Here is a 25,707-nt window from a genome sequence, read left to right as displayed (position 1 = left end):
GTAATAATATAACATCTAATGGCAACAAATCCCTTGATTTCCTCGGGAGAAATTTACAAATATCAAATACTAACGTTAAAACCAAGGCCTATTTAGTTCTAGTAAGACCCAAACTTGAGTCCAGCAGTTATGTATGGGACCCCTACACACATCAACACATGTCCAACATAGAAAAAATTCAAAGACGAGCAGCAAGGTATGTCATAAACAACTATAGAAAAACGGACAGTGTAAGAGTATACTCTCAACTGCCACAAAGGCGTCTAAAATCTTGCCTAGTAGTTTTCTACAAAAACATCCACTGTCACTTATAGCAGTCTCTACAATCTCTCTCTCTATATATATATGTATTTACTTCATACTGACATGCATGTTATGTACATACGTTACATTTTGTCGCTCCCCGTAACGTACATTAGTGCAAATTAAATAAGCCCATTCGCCCAGTAATAAGTGACGTCACAATGCCCAGTTAATTTATAAGCTCCGCCCACTGGTTGTCTAACTTTGGTGTTTGATCTACTGTACAGTGTAACTTTTTTTAATTTTCGCTGACATTTCTGTGTCGATAGTTATCAACTTACTTGTATTTTTCTCACTTTATGTCTCTACTAAACCCAGAAACATATATACATATGTATATATGTTTCTGCTAAACCCAAGCCAATTTAGACCACCAGTGGGCATGGCCTAATCTTTGTTCTGACCAGTGTGACGTCAGCCTGAATGTTACGTACATGTAAGTTACATACATACATTTGTACACTGCACATGTAATTGCACATGCACAGTTTAGAAAAAAAAGTAAATTTCTGACAAATGAAATGAGGGGAAAACAATTTTTTCAAAACAGTGCATCGTCTAAACGAAGAGTATTTATAACTTTATTTATAACTGATAAAGTAATGCTGTCGCATAATATTGGGCATTCGCTAGGTATCCCTAAGACCATATAGTCTCGATCTATGGCGAGTATTCTGAAACAGACTATAGATTGAGCGCACACGACGTATCGCACGTCTGCCGCATCCAGAAGCTTGAAGCGAACGTAAACTGTGCACAGTACGGATTTGTTATTGATATTTGGAATATTTAGCAAACAATTTAGATGTTTCAGCGAATTTTATGTTGATAAGTTAATTAATCATCCACTTATTCGGATCTGAAGTAACATTTATTTAGTATAGAAACTTATACAGTGTAAACATTTCAGCTAAACGGGATTCGATCATCATTTTCATTAAATGAGAAACATCGACGTTCCTTCCAGCTTCTCCGACATCGATGCAGAAGACATCGGTAAGAAACCTAACGATTTACTGTGTAGTTTTGTTTATGAGCGTTTTAATAGCCAATCGGTGTAATCAATCAGGTGGAACAAATGACATTAGCATACATGGTATGTTATTGTGAACAGTAATTTTATTTCATCATTAGGCCGAAGTTTTAGGCTTGGAAGTTGGATGTTGTCAAACATTTTTTTTGTATTTGGTGGATGGACTGATGAATATATATAACAGTCATGAATGTGATTTTTTTTCCAGAAAATACGAGATTTGAAAAATTGTTTTCAAAATCTGGATATTTACTAATAAAACTGTTTTATTAGTAAATATTTGACAACACCCATTTTCATTGAGTTGGCCCCCTGTGCTATTTGACTTGCTCTGATAATGACATTCTATGTTTAAATCTGCCCGTGATGATTAGTCAGGAATGGTGACTTTATACAAGATCAAAATATGAATCGCCAAAGACACACATACAGACACAGGTTGAGAGACGTGACAACCTGCCCCTCGACTCTCAACCGCACTTGCAATTGGCAGATTAATCTTTTTGTTTAACATTTTGGTTTTATTCGATGGTCTAACAGTTACCTGATTTACCTGATCTACGGTCTATTGATAAGCCATTGGCTTGTAGACCACCTTTACTTTCGACTTCTGTCATGTAGATTAGATCAGAAAATATATATATGTGACATTAATTTGGTGGCAATGATTTCGAAGGGCTAACAGCTGGACTCGATTTTTCAGGCTTTTTTACTTGCTTTTTGCAAGTATACCAGAATAGCAAGAGGAAAAATATGCTCTTGCTTATATATACATATAATTATTTTGGCAAGTTGCTTTTATCGGGGACAACTGTCATTTTAAATGACATATTGATTGTGAAAAATTGTTTTAATTAAAGGACAATACATGCGGACACAGTTCTTACTAAAATGTTGTTGATATATACCTATATACCTCGCATCATCATGCAAAAAAAAATGATTTTATATTTAAAAAAAATGTAATTTGAATACAGATATTTAATTATTAGTAAAGATGTATTTAGTAAGTACAAATTTAGGACACTTCCTATTTTTAGCAAGTGACAAAAATGTATAATTCGAGCCCTGGCTTAGCTTCTGATGCCAAATGGTTTAATTAATGCTTAAATATATTAAGTTATTTACTCATTTTGAAGGTACAGTATATATCTATTTTAAAATTGTTGTTGCAATATAAATCAAAATAAAACATGTTTATCAAGGCAATTTATTATCCATATGATGTCTAAAATTGAACAGCTGGTGTTCGTTAACATTATATATAGTTATTATTTGTAAATGCTACACCATATATATATATGAAACATTGCTCAATGTCACACATTAAATTTAGTTATTCGATTTGACGCGTAATATGTCAACACTAGTATAGCTTATTATAAGACTCTTTCATATGTGGATATGAAGGAAAGGGATATTTTACCCGAGGGTCACAAAATGTAATAAAACCCGAGGCTTGCCGAGGGTTTTGCAACATTTTGTGATCCCGAGGGGTAGAATATCCCTATCCTTCATATCCACTTATGAAAGAGTATTTTTCTTTCATACCTCGACGTTTTATTGAAATTTTACAACTAATAATATCCAGCCATTTTGAAATAAATTCGAAGAAATCCACGACTGGAAATCAATTTTCCAACATGAAATTTTATGTGATATTTTCAACACAAATTTCATCGTGTGCATCTTTTATAGTAAAACCAGTCATATTTGTGAAAAAAATATTTAAATTTTACCGAGGAAATATAGATTTTGTTGACGCCGTGACGTCACGAGGCTTTATTGCATGGGTAGACATGCAATACAGCCGCAGGTGACATGAGTGTATTGTACTTGTACTTCATGGTGTAACACAAATTTACAGCATACAAAATTATGAGGCCTATATCCTTGACAGTCGTCATTTACAATTTGAAGCGCTGCGGTCATGGAGATTGTAGAGCACTTCCATCTCGAGTGTCACAAATTACTGCAGTAATACGAGGCGGTTAACACAGTAGAGTTGTTAAGTGAAAAGGCTTGTTATTGTCATTTCTAAACACTAAGAAGATTCTATGAAAGATCTTAATATTGGAAATATATAATTGACATTGTTGTATGGATGTATCGGTTTTCTCACCCATTAAACTTAAGCTATATATAATTTATCATCAACCCTTTTACTACCCCAACAGTGTTACTATGTTAGAAGTACATAGCATGATGAAACACTTTTACATTCTATAAAATATTAAAAAGTATAATTTTTTGAAAAAGGATTAAAAAAAATTTTTGTATTCTATTGTGTTGTAAATATTATAAATTATAATGTCTCCTCAAGGCTCGCATTACTCAACAATATTTACCCTCTGATAGTTTAAATGTGGTATACATATTTGTTTTGTCCCTGGCGGAGAATACATTATATTGTGACATTTCTGTACTTGAATTCAGGTGTATAAAACTTTAGAGGCATTGGTAGGCTTAACTGTAGCTAGGCATATTATATTTGGTGCACTGTACTACGGTAAAACAGTATTGTAAAGCCATATATATAGGCCAAAGGATCAAGGTAAAATAAATATTTGGAAAACTTCTATCCAAAAGTAACAGGTTTTTAGCTCACCTGGCCCGAAGGGCCGGTGTGCTTATGTCATGGCGCGGCGTCCGTCGTCTGTCGTCCGTCAGTCATCCGCCGTCTGTCCGTCATCCGTCCGTCAACATTTCCTTTAAATCGCTACTAGTCATAAAGTTTTGCATGGATTGTAACCAAATTTAGCCACAAACATCCTTGGGGGAAGGGGAACAGAACTTGTATAAATTTTGGCTCTGACCCCCCGGGGGCAGGAGGGGCACGGCCCAATAGGGAAAATAAAGGTAAATTCTATAAAACGCTACTTGTCCTAGAGTTCTGCATGTATTGTAACCAAATTTGGCCAGAAACATCCTTGAGGGTAAGGGAACAGAATTTGTATAAATTTTGGCTCTGACCCCCCGGGGGCAGGAGGGGCGGGGCCCAATAGGGGAAATAGAGGTAAATCCTATAAATCGCTACTTGTCCTAGAGTTCTGCATGGATTGTAACCAAATTTGGCCACAAACATCCTCGGGGGAAGGGGAACAGAACTTGTATAAATTTTGGCTCTAACCCCTGGGGGGCAGGAGGGGCGGGGCCCCAATAGGGGAAATAGAGGTAAATCCTATAAAACGCTACTTGTCTTAGAGTTCTGCATGGATTGTAACCAAATTTGGCCACAAACATCCTTGGGCGAAGGGGAAAGAACTTGTAGAAATTTTGGCTCTAACCCCTGGGGGGCAGGAGGGGCGGGGCCCAATAGGGGAAATAGAGGTAAATCCTATAAATCGCTACTTGTCCTAGAGTTCTGCATGGATTGTAACCAAATTTGGCCACAAACATCCTTGGGCGAAGGGGGAAAGAACTTGTATAAATTTTGGCTCTGACCCCCCGGGGGCAGGAGGAAATAAGAGGTAAATATTCAAATTCCTTCAGAAAAGAAACAATGAACCTGTATTCAGAACATGACTTGACATTACAAACCAGGTGAGCGATACAGGCCCTCTGGGCCTCTTGTTTAGTTAATGTTACATATATATATCAAAGTTGTGTTATCAAAATTTTAAAACTGTTTTATATTGCATATAAAGATCCAGAAAATATGTTTTATTCATAAATCCCTATTTAATTAGAATACTTAATTTTTTGTAAATGTATTAATAAAATAATACGGGCAAAAAAAAAAATTCTGTTTGGGGTTATCCGACCTACCCTAATTTTTAACCCCTGACCCTAATTTTTTTTCCCACTTTTCAACGAAAACAAAATTTTTTCTAAGATTTTAATCTCAGACTCCGTTTCTGGCCATTAATTTATTTTAGAGTGAAAGACACTTAATTCACCAGACCTACTGACCTTATTTTTTTTTGGCTAAGTAAAGTATAACCCTAAAGAGACATTTTTTTTTTTTTTGCCTAATAAAAGATTTAACCCGATCTAAACCTCCTATACCATGTACAACATGGACAAGCTCAAAGTGTCTAGATCACACATTTTTCTGGTCTGTTAGATTCTGTTTAATTAATCAAAATGTTCCTTGATAAATTTGTTCAAATTCATAATAATTCTGTCCAAATCATGAGTTTTCTGAACTATCAGTCTGGATTATCGCGGGTCCACTTGATTTGATATTGTAATATGTGTGATGAGGTAGAAATTTTTCAAACATGTCAACATCTAGATTATCGCTGGTCCACTATATATGAACATTTGATGTAATATTGAATTGTAATACATGTGATTAGTTGAGAAATTTTTCAAACATCATGACAACTTTCCTTACAGATAATATCAAGCCTTGTGATGAACTATCGCCTCTAGTGTCGCCGCGGGGCGTACCATATGGACGATCAGGACAGGAGACCTGGACGTGTGCGTGGGCCCCAGACAACACCTATTTCGCATGGTCGTGTGGCTCCCGCACTGTACAGCTTGTCCCCTGGGATAAAAACTTAGGAAAACAGTAAGTCAAATACATGTAAACTAAAAACAATTTACAGAATTTGCCAATTTTCACAGGAAGACCAAGCATATATGGTTATCCAAAGATTGAAATGAAATATCATCATTTGATATTAAAAGTGAGACGGATATAAAAATACTAAAAAGTCAAATTGCCAGATTCTGTTGTTTTGAAGCATTTTCACCAATTAACAGGAATAGAACCATTATGTATCTAAATTCTTGGTGCCATCCAAAAAACAGATATTGAATACATTGATAGATCTGCATGGAGATACCAAAACAACGTAACATAAATACAATTTACCATCAATTAGCTGTATATATATATAGTTTTACATCTTCTGGTGATTGTGATCATATCTGACCGGATTTTTGTGAAGGTGGGACTAATCAACCGAAATCAAAATTTACCCGCATTGTTTTGGTATCTTTATACTCCCTATTTGATAACGTCATGCGATTGTCTAGCAAAGGTGAACTTAAGCTCATATTCACCCCCTGTGTTAGATAGAATTTTCTCTTACCCTGGACAGGGATATATCTTAAATTTGACCGGTGTGAGATTTTTCTATCTATTTTTCTATTTGGGTACAGACAAGTCACATGAAATCTATATGCACATGCTCTCACAAGGTGAGAGAAAAAGAATCATTCACTCTCTTTGGAGTGAGTCAGAAGATCTCAGCCCTCGGTTTAAGATTCTTAAGCTATCAAACACTCGACAAAGCCTTGTTTTTGACAACTTAGGAATCTTATCCTCGGATTGAGATTCTCCTGAAAGATTCTGTTCTTCTTTCCTTAGAAAGCACAGGTACTGGAATATCTCCAATATGTTTTGGTATAATTGTATCTGCATGTTTGCTGTAACTTATTTTACCAGGACTAATGAAGCAAAAGAGTACAACAGCTACTCAGAGAGAAGACGGAGATTGTTGAACTTTGTTGGCGAGGAAAGTCTGACAAATCTCCGACTGATTGAAGATCTGATCCAACAGGAGAGAAATGACATCACTAATCAACAACGATACAGGGTTCCGCGTACCATTGAATGCGGAGGATATGTTTCTGCCGTGGCGTTCGGTACCGGGACCTCTAAACAGGAGTCCTATCAGACTATGTGGAAGAGGTTTAAGTTTGACGACGTCCTGATACTGGCGACTGGGTTACAGAACGGAAAGATAAAAACATGGGACTGTAACACAGGTAGGGGACATCTCATTAGTATTTGTCACACCTGGTCTAGACGTACACAGGTATATTGCTGATATACATGCACATGCACTAGGCTAATCACACAATTGATCTCGGGATATATTGATTTATAAAGATTATGGAGATATACCAGGACACCAGATTATAAAGAGATATTCATGACTAAACTCTATATAATAAGCCTATGTACATCACAGTAGGGTATTTATATTAAAATAATTTATAAGTTTTAGATATTACCATATAATAAAATATAAACCTATTTATACATAAGACTGATTCATTTTACCGACCTGGAGGCAGAGCTCCAGATTTGATAAATCTCTATCAATGATTGCATTGGCTTTTCCTTCCTTTTACCACATAAGATCTATCAAGCTTTACACTCGTTTGTAGGTAACCTGTTGATGGAACTGATTGACCACAGAGATTGGATTAAGGAGATCAACTTTGCCCCAGACAGAAGCTTGTTATTTGTTTCCGCTTCTCGTGATGGGACACTCAAGGTTTGGGATCTCAACGACGACGGCAATATGACGAAAACTTTACGAGGGAAAGCATCGATGGTCAACACGTGTAAATGGTCACCAGATTGTCAGTATATAGCCTGTGCTGGAAACAACAAATCAGTAAGTACAAATGTACAGTGTTAGGTAATCATGTTTATCGTCATATTGAACAGTTGCCAGGGGCTGACCGTTGGTCATTGGTTTTTCACCGGGCACTTTGGCTTTTTCTCCGCAAATTAACCTGGCACGTCCTTAAAGTTGCATTTTGTATGGTCTATCACTTTCACTTTCGCTCTGTCTGAGTTTTAAACTTTCTAATTTTACCACTTTAAAATAATGCTTTCACATTACAATATTTGATATACACACAATATTTACACTAGTTACCTGGCTCACCACGTGCAGGTCGTGTCGAACGTCAGTCATGTGATACGATTTAGAATCCGACAAAACCCGAAGTCACTGAACATGGTGGTGATTGAAGGCGCTTTATTCAAAACCAGGAATATATGATCCCTAGATTTCGGCTCTCTTATAGGCCGACATATGCTTTTTGGGAGCTAAATCATCAAGTAACATGTCAATGTTCAAATATCAAATGTTTAAGTGACATATCTTTACTGTGAAATTAGCAGCAAATATCAAATGTTTAAGTGACATATCTTTACTGTGAAATTAGCAGCAAATATCAAATGTTTAAGTGACATATCTTTACTGTGAAATTAGCAGCAAATATAAGTGACATATCTTATTGTGAAATAGCAGCAAATATCAAATGTTTAAGTGACATATCTTTAAATTAGCAGCAAATATCAATGTTTAAGTATATCTTTACTGTGAAATTAGAAGCAAATATCAAATGTTTAAGTGACATATCTTTACTGTGAAATTAGCAGCAAATATCAAATGTTTAAGTGACATATCTTTACTTTGAAATTAGCAGCAAATATCAAATGTTTAAGTGACATATCTTTACTGTGATATTAGCAGCAATATAACTTTAAATGACCCTGACTGTAAAAGGACATTAAACTAATAATCCTCTCCTTTGTTAATTAATTCTCATAAGTGGCATATCGTATTCGACCCAATAAGCATCAAGGGCGTTTAAAAAATTGAAAAAGTGCTAATAAGACGAAATTATTACAAATCTATACAGTTTTTGGTCTTTATTTATGCCTGGGCAATTGACATCAAGGCCTCAAAAATGAGGAGGGGTGCTTTTTGGGTCAGATACAGTATTTGCACAGATTTAATTTGTGCTTCATCTATTCTTCTGTAATCTTTAGAACTTTTGTATGTGACGTCAATGAATTTCTGAATATTTCGTTGATGTTAAGAATTCACAGAATTCAGTGAAAACAGGAATATAGGGAAAATAAATTAAATCTCCTGTGAAATTTAGCTGCTATAAGTCTATAGACTGTCCGTAAAAAGTTTTCTTGGTTGACAGTATATAGTGGAAAGACAACATGCATATGTGTATCATAGCTACTCTATATGGTGGCAAACTTAATATTACTGACTGACTATGTCTATCTGGCGTTTTGTACTAGGATTGCATGCTGTCACTTTAAAAATGGGACCAAAATCAGTTATGTGTTTAATGTTGAAGTAAAGTTTGATTGGGTTTAACAGAAGCTTAGAGAGTCCAGGAATTATCTTATCTTTAATATGTTGTTTAGATTCTATTTTATGTCATTTCTCTGTACTAGTTTTAGATTACCCAATCCCTTTCAGGTAACCCTGTTTAACATGGAGGATAGCAGTAAACATATGCAGCTGAAAGGCCACTATAATGACGTGTGTGCCTGTGACTACTCGCCCGACGGGGCCCTCCTGGCCACAGCCTCGTACGACACTCGAGTCATCATCTGGGACCCTTATACTGGGGATGCTATCGCTGAATTGGGGTGAGAAATCTTTCTGAGTCTCTATGTTTTAATTGATTTTGTATGGCTCTGGTACAAATGACTATTTCCACATTGCCTTACCATAATTTCTAGTAGAACTGTATAAAACATGTCCCAGTATTCATGTTAAATACAGATTTGTTTAAAATCCAAAGGGCTCCCTTTATTGAAAGTCAAAAATGATCATTGAAGGATTGATTATTTTGTTGAAATTTTCTGTTTGTGATTGAGTTAATTTCTGTTCTCAGAAATATTGAAATGGTCATACCCTCCTTGTAATTGACGACTTATACGTCACAAAACTATCAAAATTGTCATACTCTCCTTCTAATTGACGACTTATACGTCACAGAGATATCAAAATGGTCATACTCCTCCTAATTGACGACTTATACGTCACAAAGCTATCAAAATTGTCATACTCTCCTTCTAATTGACGACTTATACGTCACAGAGATATCAAAATGGTCATACTCCTCCTAATTGACGACTTATACGTCACAAAGCTATCAAAATTGTCATACTCTCCTTCTAATTGACGACTTATACGTCACAGAGATATCAAAATGGTCATACTCCTCCTAATTGACGACTTATACGTCACAGAGATATCAAAATAGCCATACTCTCCTTCTAATTGACGACTTATACGTCACAGAGATATCAAAATGGTCATACTCACCTTCTAATTGACGACATATACGTCACAGAGATATCAAAATGGTCATACTCACCTTCTAATTGACGACTTATACGTCACAGAGATATCAATATGGTCATACTCCTCCTTGTAATTGACGTTTTATTTAATGAAATAACCAGGTGTAAACATGTTTAACAATAAGCTATACTGAAGCTATTAAGATTTTGCATATTACAGAGTTATCGGCCCTTTTGGATAGATATTGATTGTAAAGTCATTTAATATTCTGTGAGCAACACATCATATTTTTCAGTGAAAATGGCATACTGGTAATTCTTGCTCGTGAAGTAATGTCGTCACAATCAATACCTACACAGAAGGGACATAACTCTGTAATTTGAAAAGAAAATGTACAGCATTAATAGTCTGCTATTTAGATTTTTTTAGACTTTAGATCTACTCCAATGTTTGCTGTTTGTGTAAATATAAGATTTGATTTTAAATCATTTTATAAAACCATTATTTCCTCAGCCACATGTTCCCAGAGCCTCGTCCGATATTTGCTGGTGGAGCCAACGACCATTACGTTAGGGATGTGACCTTTTGTAACAATGGCCTACAACTAGCTACAGTCTGTGATGATGGGTAAGACTTTTCATGAGGTGTAGAAATGATATTCACAATCAATACCTACCCACAACGGCAGATAACTTTGTAATATGAAAATACAGACTAGATGACATAAATTTTTGCACTTGATACTATTGATGTAGGGCTAGTACTTGGAGAAATTTAGCACTTGATACTATTGATGTAGGGCTAGTACTTGGAGAAATTTAGCACTTGATACTATTGATGTAGGGCTAGTACTTGGAGAATGTCTGGCACCTGAACCACTTAATTCCTTTATAATTTTAAACATATATAGTTTTAATTTTAATAATTGAAATGCAAATAAAACTAATTTAGAATCAGTTGATTCTAGTAAAATGTTACTGCAGGTCTGTATGTCTCATGTTTCCTTTGTTAGTTATATTAAAATGCAAATTAATGTTTTTCTTTTGCTATTTATATATTACCATGGATTTGATTTCTTTGTTAAAATAAAAAAAAAATAAAAACAGCTGATATTACCTTTAATTTAGACTTATGTTATCTACATGAATGTGTGTTGTAGACTTATGTTATCTACATGAATGTGTGTTGGACAGTTTTATGTGTGTATGGTTGTGTATATTAGTATTTTACCTCCTGTTTTAGGTATATGTGTGTGTTGGACTGTTTTATGTGTGTATAGTTGTGTATATTAGTATTTTACCTCCTGTTTTAGGTATATATGTGTGTGTTGGACTGTTTTATGTGTGTATAGTTGTGTATATTAGTATTTTACCTCCTGTTTTAGGTATATATGTGTGTGTTGGACTGTTTTATGTGTGTATAGTTGTGTATATTAGTATTTTACCTCCTGTTTTAGGTATATATGTGTGTGTTGGACTGTTTTATGTGTGTATAGTTGTGTATATTAGTATTTTACCTCCTGTTTTAGGTATATATGTGTGTGTTGGACTGTTTTATGTGTGTATAGTTGTGTATATTAGTATTTTACCTCCTGTTTTAGGTATATATGTGTGTGTTGGACTGTTTTATGTGTGTATAGTTGTGTATATTAGTATTTTACCTCCTGTTTTAGGTATATATGTGTTGTGTTGGACTGTTTTATGTGTGTATAGTTGTGTATATTAGTATTTTACCTCCTGTTTTAGGTATATATGTGTGTTGGGACTGTTTTATGTGTGTATAGTTGTGTATATTAGTATTTTACCTCCTGTTTTAGGTATATATGTGTGTGTTGGACTGTTTTATGTGTGTATAGTTGTGTATATTAGTATTTTACCTCCTGTTTTTAGGTATATATGTTGTGTGTTGGACTGTTTTATGTGTGTATAGTTGTGTATATTTAGTATTTTACCTCCTGTTTTAGGTATATATGTGTGTGTTGGACTGTTTTATGTGTGTATAGTTGTGTATATTAGTATTTTTTACCTCCCGTTTTAGGTATATAATATGTGTGTTAGACTGTTTTTATGTGTGTATAGTTGTGTATATTAGTATTTTACCTCCTGTTTTAGGTATATATGTGTGTGTTGGACTGTTTTATGTGTATAGTTTTGTATATTAGTATTTTACCTCCTGTTTTAGGTATATATGTGTGTGTTGGACTGTTTTATGTGTGTATAGTTGTGTATATTAGTATTTTACCTCCTGTTTTAGGTATATTGTGTGTTGGACTGTTTTATGTGTGTATAGTTGTGTATATTAGTATTTTTACCTCCTGTTTTAGGTATATATGTGTGTGTTGGACTGTTTTATGTGTGTATAGTTGTGTATATTAGTATTTTACCTCCTGTTTTAGGTATATATGTGTGTGTTGGACTGTTTTATGTGTGTATAGTTGTGTATATTAGTATTTTACCTCCTGTTTTAGGTATATATGTGTGTGTTGTGACTGTTTTATGTGTGTATAGTTGTGTATATTAGTATTTTACCTCCTGTTTTAGGTATATATGTGTGTGTTGGACTGTTTTATGTGTGTATAGTTGTGTATATTAGTATTTTACCTCCTGTTTTAGGTATATGTGTGTGTTGGACTGTTTTATGTGTGTATAGTTGTGTATATTAGTATTTTACCTCCTGTTTTAGGTATATATGTGTGTGTTGGACTGTTTTATGTGTGTATAGTTGTGTATATTTAGTATTTTACCTCCTGTTTTAGGTATATATGTGTGTGTTGGACTGTTTTATGTGTGTATAGTTGTGTATATTAGTATTTTACCTCCTGTTTTAGGTATATATGTGTGTGTTGGACTGTTTTATGTGTGTATAGTTGTGTATATTAGTATTTTACCTCCTGTTTTAGGTATATATGTGTTGTGTTGGACTGTTTTATGTGTGTATAGTTGTGTATATTAGTATTTTACCTCCTGTTTTAGGTATATATGTGTGTTGGACTGTTTTATGTGTGTATAGTTGTGTATATTAGTATTTTACCTCCTGTTTTAGGTATATATGTTTGTGTTGGACTGTTTTATGTGTGTATAGTTGTGTATATTAGTATTTTACCTCCTGTTTTAGGTATATATGTGTGTGTTGGACTGTTTTATGTGTGTATAGTTGTGTATATTAGTATTTTACCTCCTGTTTTAGGTATATATGTGTGTTGGACTGTTTTTATGTGTGTATAGTTGTGTATATTAGTATTTTACCTCCTGTTTTAGGTATATATATGTGTGTTGGACTGTTTTATGTGTGTATAGTTGTGTATATTAGTATTTTACCTCCTGTTTTAGGTATATATGTGTGTGTTGGACTGTTTTATGTGTGTATAGTTGTGTATATTAGTATTTTACCTCCTGTTTTAGGTATATATGTGTGTGTTGGACTGTTTTATGTGTGTATAGTTGTGTATATTAGTATTTTACCTCCTGTTTTAGGTATATATGTGTGTGTTGGACTGTTTTATGTGTGTATAGTTGTGTATATTAGTATTTTACCTCCTGTTTTAGGTATATATGTGTGTGTTGGACTGTTTTATGTGTGTATAGTTGTGTATATTAGTATTTTACCTCCTGTTTTAGGTATATATGTGTGTGTTGGACTGTTTTATGTGTGTATAGTTGTGTATATTAGTATTTTACCTCCTGTTTTAGGTATATATGTGTGTTTGGACTGTTTTATGTGTGTGTATAGTTGTGTATATTAGTATTTTACCTCCTGTTTTAGGTATATATGTGTGTTTGGACTGTTTTATGTGTGTATAGTTGTGTATATTAGTATTTTACCTCCTGTTTTAGGTATATATGTGTGTTTGACTGTTTTATGTGTGTATAGTTGTGTATATTAGTATTTTACCTCCTGTTTTAGGTATATATGTGTGTTGGACTGTTTTATGTGTGTATAGTTGTGTATATTAGTATTTTACCTCCTGTTTTAGGTATATATGTGTGTGTTGGACTGTTTTATGTGTGTATAGTTGTGTATATTAGTATTTTACCTCCTGTTTTAGGTATATATGTGTGTGTGGACTGTTTTATGTGTGTATAGTTGTGTATATTAGTATTTTACCTCCTGTTTTAGGTATATATGTGTGTTTTGGACTGTTTTATGTGTGTATAGTTGTGTATATTAGTATTTTACCTCCTGTTTTAGGTATATATGTGTGTTTGACTGTTTTATGTGTGTATAGTTGTGTATATTAGTATTTTACCTCCTGTTTTAGGTATATTGTGTGTGTTGGACTGTTTTATGTGTGTATAGTTGTGTATATTAGTATTTTACCTCCTGTTTTAGGTATATATGTGTGTTGGACTGTTTTATGTGTGTATAGTTGTGTATATTAGTATTTTACCTCCTGTTTTAGGTATATATGTGTGTGTTGGACTGTTTTATGTGTGTATAGTTGTGTATATTAGTATTTTACCTCCTGTTTTAGGTATATATGTGTGTGTTGGACTGTTTTATGTGTGTATAGTTGTGTATATTAGTATTTTACCTCCTGTTTTAGGTATATATGTGTGTTTGACTGTTTTATGTGTGTATAGTTGTGTATATTAGTATTTTACCTCCTGTTTTAGGTATATATGTGTGTGTTGGACTGTTTTATGTGTGTATAGTTGTGTATATTAGTATTTTACCTCCTGTTTTAGGTATATGTGTGTGTGTTGGACTGTTTTATGTGTGTATAGTTGTGTATATTAGTATTTTACCTCCTGTTTTAGGTATATATGTGTGTGTTGGACTGTTTTATGTGTGTATAGTTGTGTATATTAGTATTTTACCTCCTGTTTTAGGTATATATGTGTGTGTTGGACTGTTTTATGTGTGTATAGTTGTGTATATTAGTATTTTACCTCCTGTTTTAGGTATATATGTGTGTGTTGGACTGTTTTATGTGTGTATAGTTGTGTATATTAGTATTTTACCTCCTGTTTTAGGTATATATGTGTGTGTGTTTGACTGTTTTATGTGTGTATAGTTGTGTATATTAGTATTTTACCTCCTGTTTTAGGTATATGTGTGTGTGTTGGACTGTTTTATGTGTGTATAGTTGTGTATATTAGTATTTTTTACCTCCTGTTTTAGGTATATATGTGTGTGTTGGACTGTTTTATGTGTGTATAGTTGTGTATATTAGTATTTTACCTCCTGTTTTAGGTATATGTGTGTGTGTTGGACTGTTTTATGTGTGTATAGTTGTGTATATTAGTATTTTACCTCCTGTTTTAGGTATATATGTGTGTTTGGACTGTTTTATGTGTGTATAGTTGTGTATATTAGTATTTTACCTCCTGTTTTAGGTATATATGTGTGTTGGACTGTTTTATGTGTGTATAGTTGTGTATATTAGTATTTTACCTCCTGTTTTAGGTATATATGTGTGTGTTGGACTGTTTTATGTGTGTATAGTTGTGTATATTAGTATTTTACCTCCTGTTTTAGGTATATATGTGTGTGTTGGACTGTTTTATGTGTGTATAGTTGTGTATATTAGTATTTTACCGCCTGTTTTAGGTATATATATGTGTGTTGGACTGTTTTATGTGTGTATAGTTGTGTATATTAGTATTTTACCTCCTGTTTTAGGTACATGCGTGTGTGGGACCTAGAGGATACCAGTAACCCTAAGTCTGTGGCGGATCACAACAATGCCCTGTGTTGTAGTGTATCACTCAATGGACACACCATAGCTGTGGGGTAGGTACTCGGTCTCTCGTATTACCATCATGTAGTATACATGTACATGAGTTTATGGTGAGAGTTTGAGTATCAATTGTATACTGCGAAGGTGTTAAAGAACTACTGATAATTCTGAAAGTAGATATATTTTATAATATTACATGTTTCTAACTTTTTATACAAAAACACATTTTATAAAAGTAAAGATCTGTGCATCCTGATCTACCATGTAATTGTTGTAATGTATTGCTGTTTGCAGTACCCAAGTTTTGTATGAAATAAATAGGGTTCTGAACAGAATGATAAGTGTATATTGACTATGTAGTTCTGTCTTCCTTTGTGAATTGTGAGATAATTCCTGTGTTGTAAAGATTATCATCAAAATCAAAAGCTACAATCTCATTTATAATAATCAGTATTGACTTCATTTTCCCCTATACTAACAAATGATATCTGTGCCATTATTTTTGACATTTTGAAAAACAACAAATAGCTTCCATTATATGGTACAAATTTATGAAAGAAACATTTTGGTGTATAAAGAGACATTCCAGAGCTATCTAGAATTTGCCCTTTGTATTAAACTATCTTGGCTTGTTCATGCGATTTTGATTGATTGATAGAGAACCCTATACAGATACATGTATTGTCACCTGTCAAAATCATTCAAATGGAATCTTTACATGAATAACATCAGTATCAAATTTTGAAACAAACTTACATTTTGTATTAAAGGAACAATTTGATGGACCTAACTCTGTCACATAGCCACGAAGCAAAATATGACATAAATGTTTTGTTCTACATTCCTTATGAAACATATAACAAGAAATATTGACAAATTCCACGACATTGTTAAGTATTTTGATTGATACCGTTGAAATTCCAAATCAATACGATTAAGCAGGTACAACATGTCACATTACCTATATATCCCAGCCAAAGTCCGCATGTTAAACAAATGCAATATATAACCACTGAGGGTTGATGAAATTATTTTTAGACAAGAACATGCTTCTGATAAGATAAACACACTACCGTAAGAACAATTTGATTAGTTCTAGACAAAAAATGTCTTTAGTACACTGGTAGGGACCAGGGTTCGGCATACAAGACATCTGACCACTATGTTAATGGAGGATAGTAAGCGAGTTTGAACAGTTCACATACATCTCATTACAGTGGGCATTTCCTGCATATCACAGTAAAACCAACTCATTTAAATTTCTATTAGAAATGGTTTGTTTCCGATATGTGTGCAAATTTTAATGTACTGAATTGTCCCTTTCAATAACATAATTGCATCCACCTAAAAACGTAAGCAGCTTTATCACATAACTGGCCCGTCCAGCCCTATTATACACCCATGTCATAAATATCGCAAGACGCTTGCAATACTATTATGACGTCACATATAGAAATGACATCATAAAATATAATCTATATTTAAGGTCACAGGATTGTCTCCGTAGACGCGAATATCACATCCGAGCCGGATTTCTACTGTTTTATATAGAGACCAAATTAAAAGTTTCACTTAAATTTCTATTAATGAAATATGAAATATATCAAGCTCATTACACATTTTGATATGCCACTCGCCTAAAGGCTTGTGGCATATCAAATTATTGAAACCCTGTGATAAATTTCATATTACATAGCCACTTGACATAGAAGATCCTCTATTTACATTCACTATGAGCACATTACACTGCTAATATAAGGTCATTGATTTAATAAATAAAAAAGGAAAAAATTTTGTTAAAAAAATTTTTTTTTAGAAATTATCAATATGAAAGCTTTGATGGCAGAAATTTTGCTTTATACTGTTGATTCAAGCTATATCTATAATATGTCGATTGCAGCAAGAATCATATGCATGTAAAAAGATCCTTATTGATCAAAGCATATATATTGCTGGCATATCAAATTCCTGCTTTAAAATCTAGCAAAGACCAGTTATGAATACATTTTGTCTCTTCTTTCATCTTTTAATAATTCACATCATCTTATCAGAAAAAAAAGAGACCAAAACAAACAAACAATCTTCAGTGTAATTCACATTTAATTAATTAAAATTTCCCAAGACTGAAATCCATGAAAATCTATCATAGAGATCTATGAAGAAATCAGGAATAAAGAATATGTATGGTGTCAATGTGTCCAGTACTTAAGTTAATTTCAATCATTATTTTTCATTTCATGTTGCATTGTACATGTAATGAGAATACTGTCGTAATCATGACGTACGATAATGACTTTTAGTATTATGTACATTGTAGACCATTTATGATAAGGTAATGAAGCACCTTGTAGGCCAATTAGGCCTCTTGTCTATATAGTCACCCACTTTAATACTAGTATATTTTTTATCAGCAATATTATCTTTAGAAATTTACAATATTTCCAAAATGTAAGAATTCACATTTTTGCAAGTGCATACATTTTCATCAAACACTGCTTTGTGATATAGAACTGTACAATTATTTTGCTAGCTTCGATTTTCAATTCCTTTGCTATATCGGAATTATTTTTAGATCACTTTATGATAGAGTTATTGAAAAATATTTAAATGATGTCTTTCACCAGAGTTGAAATCATTTCAAACTTCCTGTTTTCCTGAAGAAGAGTAAACATGGTTTATTTACAAGAAAGCGAGATTTTGACTTTAAACATTGGAAATAGTAATTATTTCTCTTGCATTGATGAAGACAAAATGATTTCTTTAATTTCTGCGATTTATATATATTCATAAATGAAGAGATATCTACAGTATACCTACACTAACCCTATTATGAATTTAGGATCCATAAATTAGTTTGATTGTGACTTTAACTAACAGTATGTTTAGTTATACAGCTTGTATGCATCACCAATGACAATTGTTGGAAACTTTTTGCTTTCCTCATTTCCTTATCATACCCATGCTTGGCCTATAGGCCAAGTTACTAGTTTGGTGCATATTTTGTTCTGCAGAAGTGATCTATATGGAAAATAGACTGTACAAGATGTACAAAAGAAGTGTTTCCACTGTCTCGAGCTGCGCGGAAAGGCAAAACTTTCCAGCACAGCCTCATGAATATGCAAAGTGAACAGTCATGTGACTGGTAGTGTATGGGAGGTTTGTACCCGTGGATATTTTATATATATATATATCATGTATGTATTATACAAATCTATGTGATGTATCATTTATTCATTATGACTTATACACAGTGTTCAAGAATATCTACTATTAATTAGCACCCTAGGTCTATTTTGAAATAGATACATAATTACCATCTTTTAAATATTGATATTTTCTTGAAAAATATTTTATATTATATATTATCATGTTATATGAAATTTATGTTAACAGTATTATGGTAAAGATGAGAAAATTGGTATAAAATCATTCAATAATATATACAAATGTCCAGGAATATGTCATAAGTTTTAGAACAATTTACATATGATTTAGAGATTGATAGATACAGTTATTAGTTGATATGGCTCTAAGTTTGTTCTTGTTGAACCTTGTAATTTGTGTATGAATTAAAAAATTATGTTTATGGCCTCGTGATAAAAGTTTTCCCGCCCAAGTATTACCGAGTATAACGCGGTTTTAGATGTTGAAGAGCTGTCCCCAGAACAGTACTCTTAACATGTCTATCTTTATTACAGGGACCGAGACGGAGGTGTAGCCTTCTACAGAACCCCAAACAAAGTGGCAAGTCTACAACATCAGACACGCCGTACCATCCGCAGAATTGTCCCATCCACCATGATCGACTTTCTCCACACACCATTGCGCCTCAAGGAGTACCTCAAATACCACAACATCTAGATAACTGGTCGTCAAGGATCTGTAGTTACAAAAGCCCGACAACGGATCACCAACGACATGTGACCATTTGAACATCCAACATCTAGTGTTCCTGGTTAATAGACAGACATCAGATAAAATGCATTACAACTGATCATGACAAGTGATCACTACAGATCTGTTACCAAGGATACGCGTCAACAAGGAGTTTACCTCGGTGACTGATCACCAAGGATTTGTTACCATAGAAACTACAAATGCTTATCTCTTGGAACACTCCTGGTTCATAACAAATATTGTTTCCAATACATGTACTTTCCAGTATCATTCCAGCCTCACAAGTGACATTTAACAAAGCAAAAAAACCTGTTTTCCATCATTTCTACATTAACCACTTCTCCACGGTGATCGTACATTATTCATTGATAAAAATGCAAATTTTTTCTTCGTTTTGAAGATCTGACTCATCTAAGTATTTTGGGATTTTTATTAGAATGTAAATGAAATCTTGTGATTATAGTTTGCGAAACAAAATCACACATTTTTTTTTTTTTTTACGTACTTTGATAGTTAGAAAATTGCATTGTAAAAAAAACTTATATTACACTAAATATTCAAGCTTGGTACTTTGTCTTATAGCTAATATATGATTACTTCTGTCTGTCAATGTGTATATGTGTCCTGGTCTTTCATGACCAATTATACAAACTGTAAGCTTTAATTCAACAACGAATGTACCTCATTGTGTTTGAGCAAGTGTGTGATAAGTTTTGTGATTCTATATTTTAACAAGCTTTAAATATTCATAAAAAGTGGAAAATAACATAAAAATTAATTGTTATGAAATACATATGCTGTTCAATGTGGTTTTTTTTTCAAAATTATATCAACTGTATTTGCTTTAGAAATGAAATGGCTTGGTATGCTTTTACCACGGAAGTCAATATTTCAGTACAGTTTATTGTATTTTGAGTCTGTTGTTTCTAATTATGAAAACAAGATGGTCTTTATACGGATGTGCCTTTAATTATCAAACTTTTATATTAATTAGCAACATTCACTGATGGGAGATGTTTTATTTCCTATAAATGTGGGGGACTAAATTTACATAATGAGAAGGTTTTGTATTTTGTATCGACTTGTCCATGTTCTATTAGTGGTATTATCACAAATTTATATCCTTTTCTGATTATGTTGTTGAAAAAATGTTTGTTTTTGGATTGAATTGCATATTGCAAGCCTAAATTTTCTAAAAAAACTGATAATATTAGTTTTAAAATTATGATTGTGTATATAAAGTCCCTGCTAACTGTTCAATGCTATTGTTTTTTAACTCACTCACCCCTGAAGACACATTTAGACTCTTCTAAATCAAAGACTAGACCAGTCCATTATATAATTTCAGGGGTGAATGAGTAAATAAACAATTTCCAGCTATAATGACCTTTGTGCACTTTTTTTCGTTGTGATGAGATATGAGAATTATCATCAGCATTCCTGACAATCCGAAACACACTCCTTTTGTTATATTTGTTTTATTGGAATCTTTATAATTTTGACTGTTTTAAAATTTGTTATGTAGAAAGGTTGTATCCTAACAAAAGCACCACAGAAAATTCAGTATTACCTGTAGGAATGCACGTCAAACATGTCTATAAAGACCACCCAATGGACCAAGGAAAATGGTCAGATGGTCTTTATACACAGGGAATATTGTGTTGAAATGGTCTTATTAAGCAGGTGGTCCTTCTGCAGAGGTAGTCACTTGTTCAGGTTTAACTGTATATGTAACTGCGATGGCTAATCACCGTATAAATCTAATTTTTATGTCTCAGGTTTATAACTCTTTTCAAACAGTATTGAATAACTTTAAGCTACCAATATCAAAATGTACCTATCCATATTCTTTATACAAACAATCAATCTATCAGTATTTAATTATTTGTTTTAATTCTGCTTGTTTTCTTGCTAGAAATTGTATGACTATCAGTTATTTTAATTAGTCATAAGGTATGTCAAAACAAGTGAAATTGTTTGCAGCGTGAACACTTTTGCTTATTATCACTTTCTTTAGAGATGCTTCATCGCCGACAAATAGTATTTTTTCTCTATCAAAAACGAAGAAGGAGATTAAATATTTTTCTTCAGTTACACAAGTTACTTACTTTACTTCAATACTACCATTGAAAAGTTTGAGATTCTAATTTTACATCAAGATGAAAATATTGAAAAATAATTAATTGCATCCCGAAAAAATTCCGTGGCACTATATCCTATATGGAAAGAAGTACTGATTGAGCATGCACCAAAGACAAAATGCATTATTTTTATATAATTTTTTGGTGTTAAATAGACATTTATATACAAGATCAAACACTAATTATTGTTCAAATGATGAGTATCGTTTGTGCTCTGTCGGGGGTGGAACATCTTTAAATCTACATGTATTTTGAATGCACTCTGATTAAAACTAGATCTCAATTTACCATCAGATACTCCAGTACTGTAGTGTAGAGTATCGGACTGTAATCAAAGATCTTGTTTAAATAAAAAAACGAATGTATCCACATGTAAATATATTTAATAACAAATTATTACAAATTTTGAATGAGAATGATTTCATTATAGAATCAAAGTGTGATCATTTGGAAAGCTAATTATAATTAGGTCAATGAAAAAATCCACAAACGAGACATACCCATATTCATTGTACAATTTATTGTGTCCATCCATTTCTTTCATTGTCTTGTGATGGACAGTACTCTATGTTATTGAATAGAATTGATTATGTTTTCAGATTCATATCGAAGGTTGTTGAAGATGTGATGAATCTTATGTTCTCATTTTAATTGGTTAATGGTTTTATCTTTTTGAACATATGTTTATATATATACTTAAAAAATACACCTTATCTGTTAAGTTTGGTTTTAGTTTGTCAGTCATCCAGCTGACTGTCTGCTGTGGTTTTGTTAAGGAGATTGATTTAGATTCCCTGTCCTACATTTGAACATGTACATACATATTATGGTTGTTTTTTTTCCATATTGCTTTTTGCATAAAGCTTAGGAAAGTAATGATTTTTCCCAATACAAAGATTTCTAGATCCCAAAACTATGTAGTTACAATTTACTGTCGATTTGTCACAGCTTCTTGTGATTATGACATCACAAAACCTGCGTCATTATTTGTGATTATGACGTCATGAAACTGACATCATTATTTGTGATTATGACGTCACGAAACCTACATCAAATAATAATCATCGGATAGTGGAACTAATCAACGGTAAATTGGTATACGGTTACGGTATTTTTGTGCGTATAGTGCACACCCACGTATAGTGCGCAGGTACGTTTTTGAGTTTTATTTTGGAAAAAAAAAATTGCAAACAAAATCTGTTTTTGTATCTTTGTTAAAAACGTTTTGCATTGCCTCCAAACACTCTTAAAGAACAAAATCAAATGGTTCTTAGCTTTTTGTTTAAAGAATACAGATCTACAGTAAAAGACATCAGAAACTCTTTGTTACTAGACAGTAAATGTACTTCTACTGCTTGACTTCTGGGATTTATCGGTTAAGAGGTTTGAATTCCAACATACAATAAAGTATTGCAGATCATAATGCTATTCAAATTGTTCCTTTACCAAGTGTAAATTTTGAAAGTTGCAATTTAAAAAGCCAATGTCTTCCAGTAAGCTAAGACTGATCAGTTTTAAAGAGAAGTGCTAATAAAATTATAAGTTTGACCCATATAGCTTACAACTGTGGATATGTACAAGGCATATTTCTTTGACCCTTCATGCCCAGTGCTTATTACCGTACTAATTTGTAATGCTATAGACTTAGTGTTAATACAATATAGTACATCTTCTTTGTCCATGTTTGTAAATATAATCATGTATAGGCTCACTGGTTATATAAACACTATCATATTTTACTATAAAAATTACACATGTTTTGATAAATCATAGATTTTAGTTACTTCTGGGATAAGGGTGGTGGTTTGTCAGAGAACAGATTTCATCTCAATCGGCGGGTTTTGTTCTACAATACCATATGATATATAAACTGCCAGCTTGTCGAGAACATATCACTTTATAATCATAAACACTTTAAATACAATCATTCATTAGTGTCTTTAAATCTGATTTCTTAATAATTTATCATTATTCAGTTCATACGTCTTTCGGTATATCTGCTTTCACCTGGCATATACTGCTATATATTAACTCATTCACCTCTGAAGGTGCATTTAGATTGTTCTAATTCAAAAGCTGGAATAGTCAGTTTTGTAATTTCGGGGGTGATTGAGTAATATTATGAATAAAAAATGTACCAATTTGTGTAGATAGCAGCATTCAAACCTCTCCGTGCTTTTGTATGTTTTATCACATATAGAAAACATTAGGATTACTAAAGTGTGAAAGGCAATTTTTGTTTTCTTTTTATTTTTGATTGATTTTTTTCGTTTGCATTTATTTTGAAAAGTAGATATCCTCACATACTCGTATTGTTATTATCACCAGACTGAAACTATTTGTAGGATTAAATTTTGTCGTGTTTTATTTCCACTTTTTTTTTTTCTCAGAAAGAAATACATGTACTTATAAAGGATGGGTGTTTCTACCAAATAGTCACATTTAATTAATTCTTCATATTGAATAACTGGTAGATTCAGCTTGTATATGGATGGTTGTACACATACAATGTAGCTGGCGCCACGCATATTAAATATTATACACATGTACATATAATTGTTTACTATGATCAATTAAAAGTTATAATTAAATGATTTTCTTATGTTTCTCACCACTTGTGGAAACTTCAATGACTAAGAGCTAATGTACATTCAACAGTAAATTAGGACATTTTGGCATTAACATTGGCCGGTGAGCTTATGTCATGTTGCAGCGTCCGTCGTCTGTCCGTCAATATTTACTTTGATCGCTACTAGTCAGAGTTTTGCATGGATTGTAACCAAATTTTGCCACAAACATCCTTGGGTAAAGGGGACCAGAATTTTTATAACTTTTGGCTCTGTCCCCCCGGGGGCAGGAGGGGCGGGGCCCAATAAGGGGAGTTAGAGATAAATATTAAAGTTCTTCGGAAAAGAAACAATGAACCTGTATTCAGAACATTACTTGACATTACAAACCAGGTGAGCGATACAGGCCCTCTGGGCCTCTTGTGAGTTTGCCTAATCCACAAAAAACCTAATATATAGGCAGGCTTAGCAGATAATGATGTTACGGAATTATGTCATTGACTTCAAGGACAAAGGTCAAATAAGTGCCAACTTAGCAAGAGATTATCCTTTACGGAGGAAGGTAAAACATCTACAGCCCGGTCACCTCTCCTGCATAAGAAGGGCACCATAGGCATTGCCGGCAATGTCAAGTTCATCATACCTCTAGGATTTGGCGATCTCGAGCTCCTTGTAGAGGTTTTCCGTTAACAAAAGGGGGAGAACATTCTTGTAACAACCAGGTTTGTGTGTTAAACCACACTTCTCACTCAATTTCACCAAGGGGGTAATCGGGAGCCAAGCCTTGCGCAATAGCACCGATGCCAACATATGCATACTGGCATTTTTCCAAGGGAAAACAAGGGAGTCCCATAGGCTAGTATCCTGTCTGGTACAATTTTTTTTATAAAAAAACAGAGTCACACTTTGTGGTATAAAATATCAAAGTAATAATAAAAATATAAAAGCAAAGGACATGCACACATTAGAACTACGACTTCAACAATATGTAGGAAAATTACAAATTTTGCTTTACATTTCCAAGGTCAACAACCGTCAGCATGCATTTCTGTCAAAACGAAAACCCCACAGTTAAATCCTATTTTATTCAAAACTCTCCGTTGTTCTTCATATTAAACATTTGAAAGATAAATAAATGGTCGAAGGCACTTCTGTGCTTCATTTTCCATACTGACCGGGGGGCAGATATAGACCGTGAAATGCTTCTTAGCACCTACTCGACTACGATTGTCTAGGAATCGGCTCGATAGATGCTTAACCCTATCCAGAA

At 33.3% G+C, this 25,707-nt stretch overlaps 1 protein-coding gene across 2 annotated transcripts; it reads left to right on the top strand.

The window, feature by feature from the left end:
* Positions 1-1,021: 1,021 nt before the first annotated feature.
* LOC138331103 (WD repeat and SOCS box-containing protein 1-like) lies at positions 1,022-24,461 on the top strand. Of its 2 annotated transcripts, XR_011209655.1 has the most exons (9): positions 1,022-1,299; positions 5,678-5,855; positions 6,738-7,060; positions 7,466-7,698; positions 9,319-9,491; positions 10,666-10,779; positions 15,775-15,885; positions 18,844-18,988; positions 19,531-19,669. XR_011209655.1 is itself a non-coding variant. In XM_069278560.1 (8 exons), the coding sequence occupies exons 1-8, from the start codon at positions 1,245-1,247 to the stop codon at positions 19,691-19,693; spliced, it is 1,350 nt and encodes a 449-aa protein (XP_069134661.1). In that variant the 5' UTR covers positions 1,022-1,244; the 3' UTR covers positions 19,694-24,461. The 2 variants fall into 2 exon arrangements, 1 of the variants encoding a protein (XP_069134661.1); XM_069278560.1 differs by lacking the exon at positions 18,844-18,988 and having other exon boundaries at positions 19,531-24,461.
* The last annotated feature ends 1,246 nt before the right edge of the window (positions 24,462-25,707 follow it).

Source organism: Argopecten irradians, chromosome 9, assembly GCF_041381155.1.
Source record: "Argopecten irradians isolate NY chromosome 9, Ai_NY, whole genome shotgun sequence".
Taxonomy (NCBI): domain Eukaryota; kingdom Metazoa; phylum Mollusca; class Bivalvia; order Pectinida; family Pectinidae; genus Argopecten; species Argopecten irradians.
Note: the sequence above shows the minus strand (reverse complement) of the source record. Positions and strands in the feature narration are given on the sequence as shown.